The 13,798-nt window shown below is 61.3% G+C and overlaps 1 protein-coding gene across 5 annotated transcripts; it reads right to left on the minus strand.

Annotated features, from left to right (window-relative positions):
• Window positions 1-3,658: 3,658 nt before the first annotated feature.
• Window positions 3,659-10,115, minus strand: STMN4 (stathmin 4). Of its 5 annotated transcripts, none has more exons than XM_049818692.1 (6): window positions 10,047-10,115; window positions 6,678-6,735; window positions 6,127-6,222; window positions 5,193-5,398; window positions 4,804-4,995; window positions 3,659-3,860 (listed from the first exon to the last, which is right to left on the minus strand). In XM_049818692.1, the coding sequence occupies exons 1-6, from the start codon at window positions 10,095-10,097 to the stop codon at window positions 3,801-3,803; spliced, it is 663 nt and encodes a 220-aa protein (XP_049674649.1). In that variant the 5' UTR covers window positions 10,098-10,115; the 3' UTR covers window positions 3,659-3,800. The 5 variants fall into 5 exon arrangements, with proteins under 5 accessions (XP_049674649.1, XP_049674648.1, XP_049674647.1 ...); XM_049818691.1 differs by having other exon boundaries at window positions 5,193-5,401; XM_049818690.1 differs by lacking the exon at window positions 3,659-3,860 and adding an exon at window positions 3,865-4,310.
• Between the last annotated feature and the right edge of the window lie 3,683 nt (window positions 10,116-13,798).

The following is a 13,798-nucleotide window of genomic DNA, read 5'->3' on the forward strand; positions in this document are numbered from 1 at the left end:
AGAATAACGTGATTTTCATACCGGTTTGGAGTTCACACAGCACTTGGATATTAGGAAAAAATTCTTCATGGAAAGGATTGTCAAGCATTGCAACAGGCTGCCCAGGGAAGCGGTGGAGTCACCATCCCTGAGGGTGTTTAAAAGACGTGTAGACGTGGTGCTCAGGGACATGGTTTAGTGGTGGGCTTGGCAGTGCTAGGTTAACGGTTGGACTTGATGATCTTAAGGGTCTTTTCCAACCTGAATGATTCTATGATCCTTGCCCTTGAACAGTTTTAATTACTCCCCGGTTCCCCGCAGACGCCCCAGCTAGTTATGACACCCAATGCTCCAGCCGCACCCCTTGCTCACCAGTGCCAGCTTCCCATGAATGAATGGCTGGTACCTTGCCCAAATTTATGATTTCTGAGAAACCAGTACGAGGCTATGGGCAGGAGGGAGGACATCAAATGGCAGAACTGTCCCTGGGCAGCGGCAATGACGCACGAGCCAGGAAAAGCTCCCAGAGCCCGGCAGCAGGTTGGTGCCAGGAAGATTCACCTTTTTGCTCGGTGTCCTGGAGGCACTTCCAGGATGCTGTTTCTGTAGGTGCTTCAATCTGTTGTGTCTCTTTGCAGCGATGGGCACTTGATTCCTCACGTGCAGGTCGGCAGCTGAGCAGCTCCTGTCACGTCTGCTCTGAAGGATGCCCGGGCATCCTCTGATGTTCAGGGGGTGCAACTCATAGCACAGGTCTTGCTTGGGCTGGGATTTAGGGCTGTGATTCCATCTGGCTTTTCAAACAGGAGAGGTGGGATCAGGCGCAGAAGGTTTGTCCATGTCTCAGCCCTGAGAGCCTGGCAAGTGCCATGAAACCTGTCCTTGGGAGGTTTCTTGAAGGCACCAAACCTTTGCTTTGTGCTTTCCCCTTGTAAGTCCTGGCTGTGCCTGCGGGATAGTGCTTCAGAGAGGGCTCCACCACGTAGACAAAGACCTGACCTCCATCCCCTCCTCTCCGATGTTTGGTGCAGGATGCCCAGGTGCAAGGCTCTGAGCTCCAACCCTCACCCAGGTGTGGGGGTCTTCTGCCATTCGAGACTCGTGGGCTCTCAGGGGCTGGCACATGGGGTGGGCAGAGGTGACGTGGGACCCACAGGACCCGTGGGAAATCCTGGCAGCATCTCAAATGCTTCTGCATGGTAAGATGAAGGTATTTGGTACCCCAGCAAGGCTGAGAGCAGCCTGAGCCTCTTCACTGCCAGCCCCAAATCCAGCCAGAGGATGCCTGAGTTCTTCCCAGGGAGGAGAAGTGGGGCCAGCGCCTGCAAAAACAGCTCTCCTGCAGAAAGGGAAGGCTAAGCCTGGACCCCTGGGTGCTCATGCCCCATAGCTTATAGCGGGTGGAGATACCTTCCCTGCCTCTCCCCTTGTAGGGGGCTGACAAACCTGCTGGCTTCCCCTGGAGGAAGGTGATGGTCCTGGTCCAGGCGTCTGCTGGGTGCCAGGCGCTGGGCAAGACACGGCAGCGTGGCTAAGCAAGAAACTAAACACACCCCATCAAATGACCCCGTATACTCAGTCCTGAGCTGGGGGAGGAAAGCGTGTCTGACTTGTCCCAGGACAGGGCTCCCGCCTGCGAGCCTGGCTCCTTCTTCCACTCTTCCCCTTCACACCCAAACTAACCCCTGCCTCCTTAATTTGGCTGACCGCATTATGGTGCTGTCTAAAGTGATGTGGGGTCGGAAATTGTATTGACAGAGCCTCATCGAGTGCAGCCACGAGGCAGACACCCCGCTGGGTCCCGGGCATTGCCGTACTAACCAGACAGCCCTGCAGACCCCCGCGCACGTGGACGTGCAATATTCCTGCTGTGGAGCAGCGGCCGGCTCTGGCTACTGGCTGCTGCTGAACTTTGTGTGTGTATCTTGCTGGGGGAACTGCTACATGACCTGGCCTTGCTTTGGTTTACAGCTACCCAAGGAAGGTCCGAGGATAGTTTCCATCTGACCTGTTGGGTCAATGCGAGTATTTCCCACCCCATGATAATTGGGAGAGAAGGTTTATGAGGGCCACCAGCCCACGTTCCACAGGTCTCCAGTCCCATGGCTAGGAAAAGCATCTGAACTGAGACTGAAAAAAATGCAGGAAAGGGCTACTGGGGTGATGTTCATGAAAAAAAATCCTAAAAAAACCACACACAAGACACTGCACAGATCATGAGAAAACGAAAGAAATGCCAAGGCAGTTTATTTACAACTGTTGTATACAAAAAAAGGACAGCTCGTGCCACAGCTAGAACAGCCCCCTCCGTCTCCATCGCCCGCCGCCCTCTCCCATGCTCCCCTCCCCGGGCTGTTTCCCCCCCCCAGGGCTCCGGGCGAGCATCTTGCGGCACAGGTAAAGAGACACGGTTCCCTCCGGACCTGAATCAGAGCTTGGAAAGCCTTATCTGACCATAATGGAGACCAAACCCTCTGTTAGCATCAGGGTTGGAGGCTGATGAGGTGCCGGGGCATCGCAGCACTGGGACCACTGCCTGCTGGCAACTGGGAGAGGAGGGGACATACCCACCCCCCCACCCCACCGCAGAAAGCAGACTCGTCTTCTCTGGCAGGGAAGGATCTCACTGCAAGCTCTCTGCTTCGCTCACCCTCCCCGGAGGCAAAAATCACCCAGGAGATTGCTCAGCAGCTCCCCAAAAACACCTCCTGGGCTGGTCGTGAGCTGTTGGTGGGATCCCAAACCGGCCTTCCTCCTGCCCTGGCGTCCCCAGGAGGTGCCACTGCCGTCCCCAGGGGCTGTCTGTGGCTGTAGTCTTCTCCTGCTCTCCAGAGAGGCACCTCCATCCCACTTCTGGCTCTCCAGCCTCAGCTCCCCCAGCTCCTCTTTCCTTCCTGTTTTTCCCAGTCCCTTCCATCACGGTTTCCACAGCCCTGCCCTGTTTTCCTCTCCTGCTCTCGCTCTCCGTGGGGGTGATCTCCCTTTCCAAATAGCCATCTGAGCTGCCACCTCTAAAAGCCAATGGCTTTCCAGCTGCTCTACAGCAGAAAAAGGGATTTCATCCCAGAATTCCCACAAAGGTGATTCTCAGGAGGTTCTTACAAAAAAAGCGGCTCTTTGGGAAGTCACGGGGCTTCTCCATTTCACCCTTGGAAAGGCTCATCAGTGTCTCCTACAGCCAGACAAAGCCTTTGGAGCAAGCGAGCCTCACTCTCTGACCGCCTCCAATGGGGGGATCTCTTCTCCCCCTTCCCCAGAATGGTTCTATAAGGTCTATGGGCAAATAACGCCCGCTCCGGGCAGGAGGCCCCGAGTCCAGGCAGGAAAAAGGGAGGGAGGGACACCAAGAGATGCCGCTGCCCATTGACGGGGTGGGATGGAGGAGAAGAAAGAAGCCAGAGGGACGCCCGCCTGCCCGCCCTGCCTGCCCAGCACCAAATTAAAGTCACACACAACGCACATTTCCCCCCCTCCCGTCCCTTCCCTCCCCACCCGCTCTCTCCCCCCCTCCGGCTTTTCCCCGGGGGGGCCACCTCCTCCGCTTCACCAGCCCTCGGCTGTCTCCTCCGGACCTGGTTGACGGGCGGCGCGCGAGACCCACCAAGGAGGTGGGCATCCCGAAGCCGGCACCCTCCCGCCCACCCTCCCTCCTTTCTCCTCCCTCCCCACCCTCCCCGAAACGAATAGGATGGCTTCACCGGTCAACTCTTTACATTCACGAACAAAGAAAGCAGAGGAAACGTCCACCCTTCCACCATCCGACCTTGCGCTGCGGCAGCCTCCGCCACCTCCCCGGAGCTGTCAGTCCAACCATCGCCTCTTTACCTGGAGGCTTCTTCCTTGAGCTCCTTGTTTTTCCTCACTTCTTCCGCGTGTTTGTCCTGTGGGAGGGGGGGGTAGGAGGGAAGGAGGGGGGGGACACGCGTTAGCTCGACGGACTTCGGGGTCCCCACGGGCAGGCCAGCGGCTTCGGAGGGGTTCGAAGGCACGAGGGCGTTCGTGAGGTTCATCCCCCGAGGGACACCACCGGTGGGTCAACAGCGTCCTCTCCTCCCCTGGGGTGTTTTAAGGACTGTGGAGGCACTCAGGGACAGATTGTCCTCGCCCTCTAGCTAGGAGGTAGACGTCAACCAGACGGGATGGACCGGGAGCCCCAAGGAGATGGGGTTAGCTCGGATTGTCCTTCATTATCTCGTGCTCTCTGCCTCTGACCCAAGGCTAGCTGAAGCGTTTGGAGAAGGGCACTGGGCGAGCTCCTTGCAGAAGGGATGTTTTGGAGGGAGCTGGAGGTGGTGAGGGTGGGACCTTCCATGCTGAGGTTGGGAACAGACCTGCTTCGGGGAGAGAGAAGAGGTCTGCACAGGCTGGCAGGGTGGAAGCGTCTCCTAGCATGGCGGCACGGACCCCTCCAGCTCTGCCGGGGAGCTGTTGGCTCCACGGCCTCTGGGGAAGGGACCGGGGGAAGATCTGCCACCCAGGAGGTGGAAAAATTGCAAGCGGCGGGTCAAGGCCATCACGGTGGGACACGGGGGAGGTAAGAGCTTTGCACGCCTGTGGACAAGATGCAGGTCCCAGCTCTCCACCCGCCGACTGCTCGTGAGCCTACGGACACATCAGGCTCGGTGGGTCCCCGGGCAGGACCCCCCCACCCCGGGTGGGATGCTGTCTTTGGGTATTGCTGCGTGGTGGGAAGGGAAGAGGGGGTCCCCACTTTGGTGGTGTCCCCGGGGGGAAATGCCACCCCAAGAGCCATGCAGGGTGCCCAAGTGCCCTGTGACACCCTCCTGGACCGGTGTCCCAGCACGTTCCCCCCTCCCTCCTCACCTTCTCCTGCAAGCGCTCCAGCATGGCTGCTAAATGGGCTTCGCGGTTCTCCTTGTTGGACTCCATCTTCTGCGCCAGCTTCTCTTTGGCCATTTTGATGAAGTTGTTGTTCTCCTCGATGGCCTTCTGGATGACCTCCCGCTCGTGCTCCCGCTTCTCCGCCAGATGCTTCAGCAGCTCAGCCTCTTGGTACTGCACAGGCAAAGCGGACGGCGATGGCCACGCGGACCACGGGTCCCTTCCCCTCCTGGCCAAAACCGCCCCCTCCAAACTCAGCGACATCCCCAAAAGCGGGCGTACCTTGCTGGGCGAGCACCCCGAGTGCAAGGTCGCGTGTCCCCACGGCACGTCCCCGTGCTGCCCTGCCACGCAGGAGCCACCAGACCTACCTTCCTCCTCTCCTCCGCCGCCTCCAGCTTCTTCTGGATCTCCTCCAGGGATGGGTCGCGCCGCCGGGGCAGGGAGGCGTTGAACTCGGGGATGCCGTCGAACGATGGGGGCTTCAAGATGACCTCGAAGGACTGCCCCGAGGTGCGCTTGTTGAGCTCGATGACTTCCATGTCGGAGATGACGCACCAGGTGAGGTCTACAGTGTCTGCTGGGAGAGGGGCACGGGCTGACCGCCGGCACGGGCGCATCCCACCCCTTCGGGCAAAACATCCCGGGGTCCCGCACCTGCAGCTCCCGCAATGGGCCACCAGTTTCCCCGATCTCCACGGGTTTCACCCAAATCCCCGCACCCCAAACGCACCCCTGTGGTTCAGCCCCGATGTCGTGGGTTGGGGTAGGGTCTCCAAGATGCCCATCAAGGGGGCTGAGCTGGGAATATTTGGGTGAGCTGAGGGGCTGGGCATCCGCCCGAGGGAGAAGCGAGCAAGCAGGGCAGGGTTCAGCCCTGCTTCAGGGATGGGGAATGGGACCACGAAGCCCCTTTCTAGCTGCAGATCCCCCCGCAGCTAGCCAGCAAGAGCCCCCCCCCCCCCCAAGGCTGGACATCCCCCTCCATTGCTGCTGTCGCCTCTGGATCCACTGACATGAATCAGTCTGAATCACCCGACGCCGTCTGCCTAAAAATACCGAGCCCACGCCCCACGCTTCGTGCAGCGGAGCCGCGGCGGAGGGGGGCTGCGGGGCTGCATGAGCTCCCCCCCACCCCGACCCCGACCCAGCCCCCTGCTTCCAGCCAGTGCCAGCAAACTGCGGAACCACCTCCCTCGGTTTGAGGGTGACCCCAGTCATACCAAGGGGGGGTCTGCACCCCCCCTGCAGCCCCCACCATTCACACGGCCCTCGACTGTGGGTGGGCAGCAGGCTCCTTCCTACCTTCATACGTGTACGCCGGCTTGTTCAGGGGGTCCGAGAGGAAACAGGAGCAAAAGAGGGAGACGAGAGGCAGCTCCTTCATCTTCTCTTTGTAAGCTGGGAAGAGAGGGTGGGATTGGCGTTAGAGGAGTTGGGGGGGCGGGGGGGTCCTGCCAGGCATCTGCAGCAGGACCACGTGCCAGGGAAGGGCTGGGATGGGGATGGCAGCTGGCACCGAAGTTTGCCCAGATATTGCAAGCAGGGTGATCTGGGTGGGGGAAGCAAGGCACGCAAAAGGGAAACTGAGGCACGCAGAGGTGGGGTGCCTTGCTGATGGCCACAGGGGTTATGACTGTTCTGGTGTGTTAACCGCATGCGTGATCCCTTGCCTGTCACCACTGGGATGCTGTGAATATCCCAGGTTAGCCTGGGTCACAGCTATCCCTGGGGCGGTTTGGATGGGGCCCCGCTCAAACTAGGGGTGCCCAGCATGAGGTAGGTGCCAGGGTTGGGTACGTGGGGCCGGGCGAGCCACGCTGTCCCCCATCCCCACGCGTGATCCCATGCCGTACCAGCCAGAGTCATGGCGTGGCGATCCTTGGGCTTCTGCGGCAAGAGAGTTCCTGGGGCCTGGGGGAGGAAAGAGCCAGGATCAGCGCTGGGTGTCGCAGCGGCTGGGGACATCGTCCAGCCCTGCCTGTCCCCCACGGGACAGCTGCCCACACGTGGCTTCATGTGCACGCTGGGGGTGCTGGGGTGGGCACACGCTGGGGACATGGAGTGGGAACACACTGGTGGGGTGGGGTGGGTACACACTGGTGTGGTGGGCACACACTGGTGTGGGGTGAGGGACACACTGGTGTGGTGGGCACACACTGGTGTGGGGTGAGGGACACACTGGTGTGGTGGGCACACAGATGTCGTGTGAAGTGATGGGTACGTGCTGTTGGGATAGGTACAGACCGGTGCAATGAGCCCACGCTAGTGTGATGGGCGCACACTGGTACGATAAGAACACACTGGTGTGGTGTGAGGGGCACACTGGGATGGTGTGGTGGGTTCACACTGGTGAGACGGGCACACACCGGTGTGATGACTACACACTGATGCGGTGCGAGGGACACACTGGTGTGGTGTGATGGGCATGCACTGGTGAGATAGGTACGTGCTGTTGGGATGGGTACAGGCTGGTGTGATGGGCACACACCGCTGTGATGGGCACACACCGCTGTGATGGGAGGGACGTGCTGGGATGGTGTGATGGGCACTCACACGTGGTGTGATGTGATGGGTACGTGCTGTTGGGATGGGCACACACCGATATGATGTGATGAGCCCACGCTGGTCTGATGTGAGGGGCGCACGCTGGTGTGGTGGGCATGCACTGGTGAGACGGGCACGCACTGGTGTGGTGTGATGGACACACACCGGGATGACGGCAGCAGCCGGTGGCGTGTGCCTGGCACACACAGCCCTTCCCCACTCCGGGCTGCCCGACGTCTGCCCAACCCACACGTGTGCACACGTGTGTCGGGAATGGCATGCACACGCACACACCCCCCCTGACAAGTGTGACCCCTTTGCACAGCCTCTGCTGCGACCCAAGCCCACCCCCGCTGCCACCCCCACTCGTGTCTAGAGAGCCCCAGTCCTCAGCTCGCCCCTTGCCAGACCACACGCGGAAGGGCTGATGCACTGGGACATTCTCCCACATCCCACTGGGAGCCTCTCTGGGGGTCTCCGTGGCTGTGGGTCAGGTGTGGGGGCATCCCCGGGACCCCCCACCCATCCCCGGGGTGCAGAGCCCCAGGGTGAGAGCAAGACCTGGCGCGGGGTGGCAACACCCAGACACATTAAAACCTGGATAAGCCGGGGCTATCCCCCTTTCCCAGGGTTTCTGGAGGACACAAATGGGGTGTCGGTGGCATCAGAGGGGTTTCCCGGTGGAAATGCCCTTCCTGGCTGTGCCAAAGCGGCGGGCTGAGTTTGGGGTTTGGAATTCTACGTGGCTTTTGTTTCTGAGGGGAAAAAAAATATTCCTTCTTTAAAATAGGGACTCTTAAATCCTGCCAACTGCCCAGGGAAGGGGCAACCCCGCTGTGGGCACCCCGGGGCTGTCAGGGCACTGCCGGCTCCCACAGCCACATCACACCCCGACCCAGCTCAAGCTGGGGGGTCCCAAGAAATCCCAACCCCTCGTCCCCCATCCTGCTGGGATCTGACACAAGGATCACGCAAATAACCCGCCCGCGGTCACCAGAAGGGAACAGGGAAAAAATCTGGGGACAGCCTGCCAGGGCCCCCTTCCCTGGATATGCTCGTCCTTTTTTAGGTGACCCCTGGAGCCAGAGCTGGTCAGGTTTGGGGGTTACCCAGGGGTGTACCCCCCACCCAGGGCTTTCCTCCTCGCCTGGCTGAAGGGTTTGGCCCTAGACGGCTCTTGCCAAGCGCGGTGCCAAGGCAGGGTGGGGATGCTCCGATGGCTCGTGTGCCGACACGAGGCTGCGCCTGGAGCTCCGACAGCCTGGTTGGAAGCTGCCTGCGTTTGCTGAAAGCATTTCCCTTGCTCGTGCCTCCCCGCTCCTGGAATTACCACCCCAAATCTTCATTTCCCCTGGGCTTTGCCGGGGGGTGGGGGGGGAACCTGGATGCATTTCATGCTACAGAAACCCTTCTCCCAGACCTCACGTGGCGTTCATGCCCTGGCTGCCGGATAAACTGCAGAAATCGCCCATCAGACCCAAAATGGGGAGGAAGATGGGGTCCATCCTTGGGGTTGCTGCCAGCTGGGGGGGGGGGGGGGGGGGGAGGGTAAGGTGGGTGGGGGGCTGCCAGCCCCACTCGTCCTCGCTGGATGAAGATGCTGTTCAAGGTGTCTGGAGGCTCCTCCAGGAGGGAACCCCCTCCCTGCTGAGCTCCATTCCCTTTCTGCTTCCCAGTAATGGTGTCCCCCCCCCCCACGACCCGCATGCCCAGCCCAAGGGGAGCGGGGTGTGGTTGGGGCCCTGCCGCTGCTGTCACCCCCCGGCTGAAACCTCACCCAAAACCCCCAGCAGAGAGAGCCTGCGGGAACCATCCCCCTCCCAGCGAGGTGCACATGGCAGGGAGGGGGTCCGATCCGACACCCCCCTCCCCCCCAAAAGGGCTGCCACCCGGTTTTACACCCTCTGGAGATCCCCTCAGATGGTGGGGACCCTCCCCCCCCCCCCCCGCCATCTCCCATCCCCTTCCCTGGCAGAAGCACCCAGCGATGGAGGGAGGGGATGGAGGGATGGAGGAGGGTCCCCGCTCCCTCCCTTGGAGCTTGCGAAGCGATGGATGCTCCCCCCCCACACCCCCCCCCTGCTCCGGGGGAGAAGCAGGATGGCAGCCGCCTCCTCCCTTCCTCCCCCTCGCTTTTGCCCCCTCCCTGGAATAAATATTTCAGCGCCTGCTGAGAGCAGGTCACCCCCGCCAGCATCCTGCCACCATCAATAATTCAGGCTGGTCCTGTCTTCCAGAGGGGGGGGGGGGGTCCCCACATTTTGAGGAAGGGGTGGGGGGCTCTCCGGGAGAGGTGCCGCAGTCCTCTGGGGGTCCCGAGGGTGCTGGGTCCCCCGGGGCTGCTGGGGCGAGGCGAGACGGAGGGTGCTGAGCTCCATCCCCGCAGCCCGGGCGTGGGTTGCCCCGAAAGGAGTTGGGGGCACCGGGGGGGGGGTGTGAGTGGGTGGGCTGGGGGTTGCCCCGGGCACGGCGAGGGGGATGCTGGAGGGATGGGGAGGGGGACAAAAAGGGGTGTCGCGGCCAGAAAGCGACATCCAGGGACCCCCTGCCCCCCCCCCCCCAAAAAAAAATACCCCTCCCAAAAACTTTTCACCCCTTTACCTTCCAAAAAACATCCCCCCCCCCAATTAACCAAGCCCCCCCAATTAACCAAGCCCCCCCCCCCCCCAGGCACTCACCCCACCGCCGGCGCTTGGGCTTTGCCTCTCCGCTTTGCTCTCCGGGCTCATTTAACGCGGGCGCGGGGGGTTGCGCGGAGCATCCCACCCGGGGGGGGCCCCCAGTGCCCCCCCATATGACATCACCATCCCGGCCGGGGATTGGCTCAGCACAACGGCCGCCGCTGATTGGTGAAGGGACTGTACGAACCGGGTACCAGCCCGGTGACATCACGGCGAGCAGCTATTTTCGGGTTGGGCTTTGGGGGGGGGGGGGGGGGGGGGGATAAAGAAATAAATTAATTAAATAAATAAATAAATAAAAGGGAGGGTAAAAAAAAAAAAAAAATTTAAAAAGGGGAAAAAAATGCTAAAAGAGGGGTGGGGTGGGGTAGGAGGCAAAGGGGGGGGGCGAAAAAGGGGGTTTTGGGGGGGGCTGGGTTGAAAGGGCCGAGCGCGTGGTGGAGAGCAAGCTTCGGCTAGAGCAGGACAAAGCTGGAGAGGGACAAAGTGACAAAGAAGGGGGCTCGGAGGCTTTATCTCCAATGGGGCCAAACCGCCCCGCTCCCCCCTCGCCCCACACCGACACGGGCTGGGGTGGGGGGGTCCTCTCCATCCCCCCAACACCGGGATGCGGCACAAGCCCGGCCTGCCCCGTTCCCAGCCCCAAAGGCGCTGGAGGACTCGTTATCCTCCTTCTACAAACTGGGCAACGGGAACTCGGAGAGACCGAGTCCCAGATCCCAAAACTATTTTGGTGCGATGCCGCCATGGATGCTGGGGGGGAGCGGAGGTCCCCGGGGAGCCCCGGCAGAGCGAGGACACCTCTTTAGGGCTGTGCCCTTCCTACAAAATGACTCTCCTTCCCCCAGATCTGCTTCGCCCCGGCCTATTTATCGCCGACGGCTGCGTCTGACGGTGATCACAAGCCCGGCACCTCCCGGGAACCGTGCGGGTATATTTAGGTACCGGTCGCCTCCGTTACGCAATGAGCAGTAGGGCGGCTGTGGGGAGGTGGTTCCCCCTGGAAAACAAATGTAGGGTGGCTTTACAAAGCCCATGGCCTCAGGGCATGGGGAAGGACGGGGTGACCCAGCTGGAAATGGAGGTGACATCGCGTGTATGACACCACAGCTCAGCCCTTTAGCTCACGGTGGGGCATCTGTAAGGCGTCCCGTTGAAACTTAATGGCACATCGCTGCCCTCCTTTAACGCTGGGAGGATGAGCGAGCTCCGTGCTGGAGCCCCCCTGGCTCAGGAAGGTTCCCACGCAGGCGTGGGTGCCGTGGGTAGGATGCCCATGGGACGTGCGAGGGGCTGCAGAGGGGACGGAGCACAACCCTGAAACGCAGCAGCCGTTCTTTCCAAGGGGAGGAAAGAGTCAAGATGTAGCGGCCAACTGGGGGACAAACAGCCATTGTGGGGACCCACGTGGCTGTGGGACGGTCCCTGCCGTGGCTGGCACCGGGATGCGTGGCACCCCACGGAGCCGGGGGTGGGGGGGTGCAGGGGACTTTGCTCAAATATTCCTTTGAGCTCCACGTGGTCCAGGCTCGGGGCACAAACCTCTCCTTGCCAGCCCGCGTTGGTGGCCACAGTTTAGCTGCACGACTGGCTGGGGTTGCTGGAGCCAGGGGACATGCTGGGAGCCCTGGGGGGAGAATGGGGGGTCACATCCAGAGGTGCCTCCTTGTCCCCCAGTTCCACACGACCAGCATTTGGGGGGGACGGAGCTTGGTTTCAGCTCCCGGAGCCCCTGTGTAAGGCTGTGGCTCTGGGGACACTTGGCGGCCACCATCCCTAAGGGCTGTCAGTCTCCACCCCACAAAACCTCCTGGCTGTTCCAGCTCCGGGAACTGTTTTTCTCCAGCAGCATCTGCTGGTCTCAACTAAACAAGGCACAGAAAAAGGAGATTTGGGTCTATCCAGGGTGATGGGGACTGTGGGCTGCTGCGGGCCACCCCTTTCCCATCCACACCATTCCCACCAAACCCTCTCTGGGGGTCAGCCTGGCATGGGACCACCTCCCAGCATAGGAGATGGCAGGAGGAGAGGCTGGCCATGGAGCCAGGCTTATTCGGGAGAGGAAAGAGCCCCCGCAGCAAGAGGAGGCCACGGGAGGGTTTGCCTCTTCCCACGGCTGCAGCCTGCCGGCTTAGGGAAACTTGCTCCACGTCCCAGTGCCAGCAGCCAAACCCTATCCAGGGTGGGATAGATGGAGAAAAACCTTTTGCCATGGGCACACAGCCCACGGGACCCATCTGCAGCCTGTGGTCCATCTGGGCTGGGCCACGAGGATGCTCCTGTAGGAAGGTCCGTGTGTCCCGGGATGCCCCTCTGCTGAGAGCAGGCACCCAGGGGAGACCCTAAGGGTGGGGTGAGCGTGTACGGTGTTTCCCCCGAGCCCCTTCCCATCCTCCAGATGTGCTCGGGGGGTGGTGGGGGGGGGGGGTTGCAGGGCTGGAGGTGGGCTCTGCATCCCCCTCCCTCCATTCTTCTCCCAGGATATCTCCAACCTTCCCCCCGCAAAGGTTCAGCAGCCGCAGATCCTTCAGCAAGAAGACCCACAGGTTCGGACCCTCCTTGTCCCAGAGGATTCCCGGCCCTGGGAAGAGCCGTCGGCAGATCCCGACCATCGCTGCCAGGGCACAGCCTTAACCCCGACCCCCCCCCCCCCCCCCCGCCCCAGTGCTGGGGACCCGGGTGCAGGATTCGTCCCCAGGATCCTGCATCCTCCGGGCTGCCCGGGGGCTGCGCACACCCCGGGAAAAAACTCCTTGGACGGGAGGGGGGGGCCCCATTTGCACACACCCCCCCCCCCCTCCCCCGACCCCTCCGGGATGCACCGGCCCCGGCGGTGGCTGGTACCGGAGGGAGGGAGGGCGGGGGGGGGGGGGGGGGGCGGGGAAAAGGTGCTGCCCTCCCCCGGATTGGGCAGAAATGACATCATCGCCCGGCTGCGAGCCAATGGGAGAGCCGCCTGCTTCTCCGAAATATCGCCCGTCCCCATTAAGGTGGGGGGGGGGGGGGCGGTCGGGAAAAATGCTGCGGGGGGTGTCGGTGTCGGTACAGCCTGATGGGCTTGGGGGGGGGTTATTGTGTCGGCCCCGGTTGGATTCACCCCCACACACACCTTCCCCACCCAAAAACCGGGGCCCCCCCACTCGCACCCCACGCCCACCCGTGAAGCAGCCGTGCCCACACCCCCCCCCGGCAGGGGAGCGGCGCAGGGATGGGGATCCCGGGCATCCCGCAGGCTGGAGGGGGGGTCATCGCTCCCTTCCTCGGCCTGAGAGCCAAAAAGGATGCTAAAATAATAGTAAGAATAATTATTATTATTATTAATAAGAGATCCTTCTAATTGCCGCAAGGAGGAAGGTCTGAGCTCGGAAAGGGTCCTGCAAGTAACCGGCGCGGCCCAGGCGGGATCTCAGGCGTCGGGGAAGGATGCGATGGCCACAGACGAAGGTCCCACGCAAAACCCGTCTGCCCCTTACCGGAGCTTTCCCCACAGTTGTCCGCCAACGTTTTGGAGGATCGTTTTGTTTGCTCGGATGTGCGAGCAAACGCTCAGTCCTGGGGAGATGTCACCCGTTGTCGCAAGCTTTAAGTTTTCACTTAAAGTCGTTTCTCTGCCTCTGTGGGAATGAGATTAAGCTCAGGGGAAGATGCAGGTACCGTTGATTACACTAAAAATCACAGAGTCTTAGGGAGCCAACCAGTTCATTAATTCATATTGTTGCCTGCCAACCAATTTTTCACCAAATGATTCG

The sequence above is a fragment of the Accipiter gentilis genome, chromosome 16, assembly GCF_929443795.1.
Source record: "Accipiter gentilis chromosome 16, bAccGen1.1, whole genome shotgun sequence".
NCBI lineage: Eukaryota > Metazoa > Chordata > Aves > Accipitriformes > Accipitridae > Astur > Astur gentilis.

Excerpts from the sequence above, each read along its gene's own strand:
- STMN4 (XM_049818689.1), bottom strand. The coding sequence starts at position 10,097 with ATGAGCCCGGAGAGCAAAGCGGAGAGGCAAAGCCCAAGCGCCGGCGGT. Across the intron at positions 6,736-10,046 it reads GCCCAAGCGCCGGCGGTGGG|GCCCCAGGAACTCTCTTGCC; the intron begins GTGAGTGCCTGG and ends TTCCTCCCCCAG. Across the intron at positions 4,996-5,192 it reads CGGCGGAGGAGAGGAGGAAG|TACCAAGAGGCTGAGCTGCT; the intron begins GTAGGTCTGGTG and ends TTGCCTGTGCAG.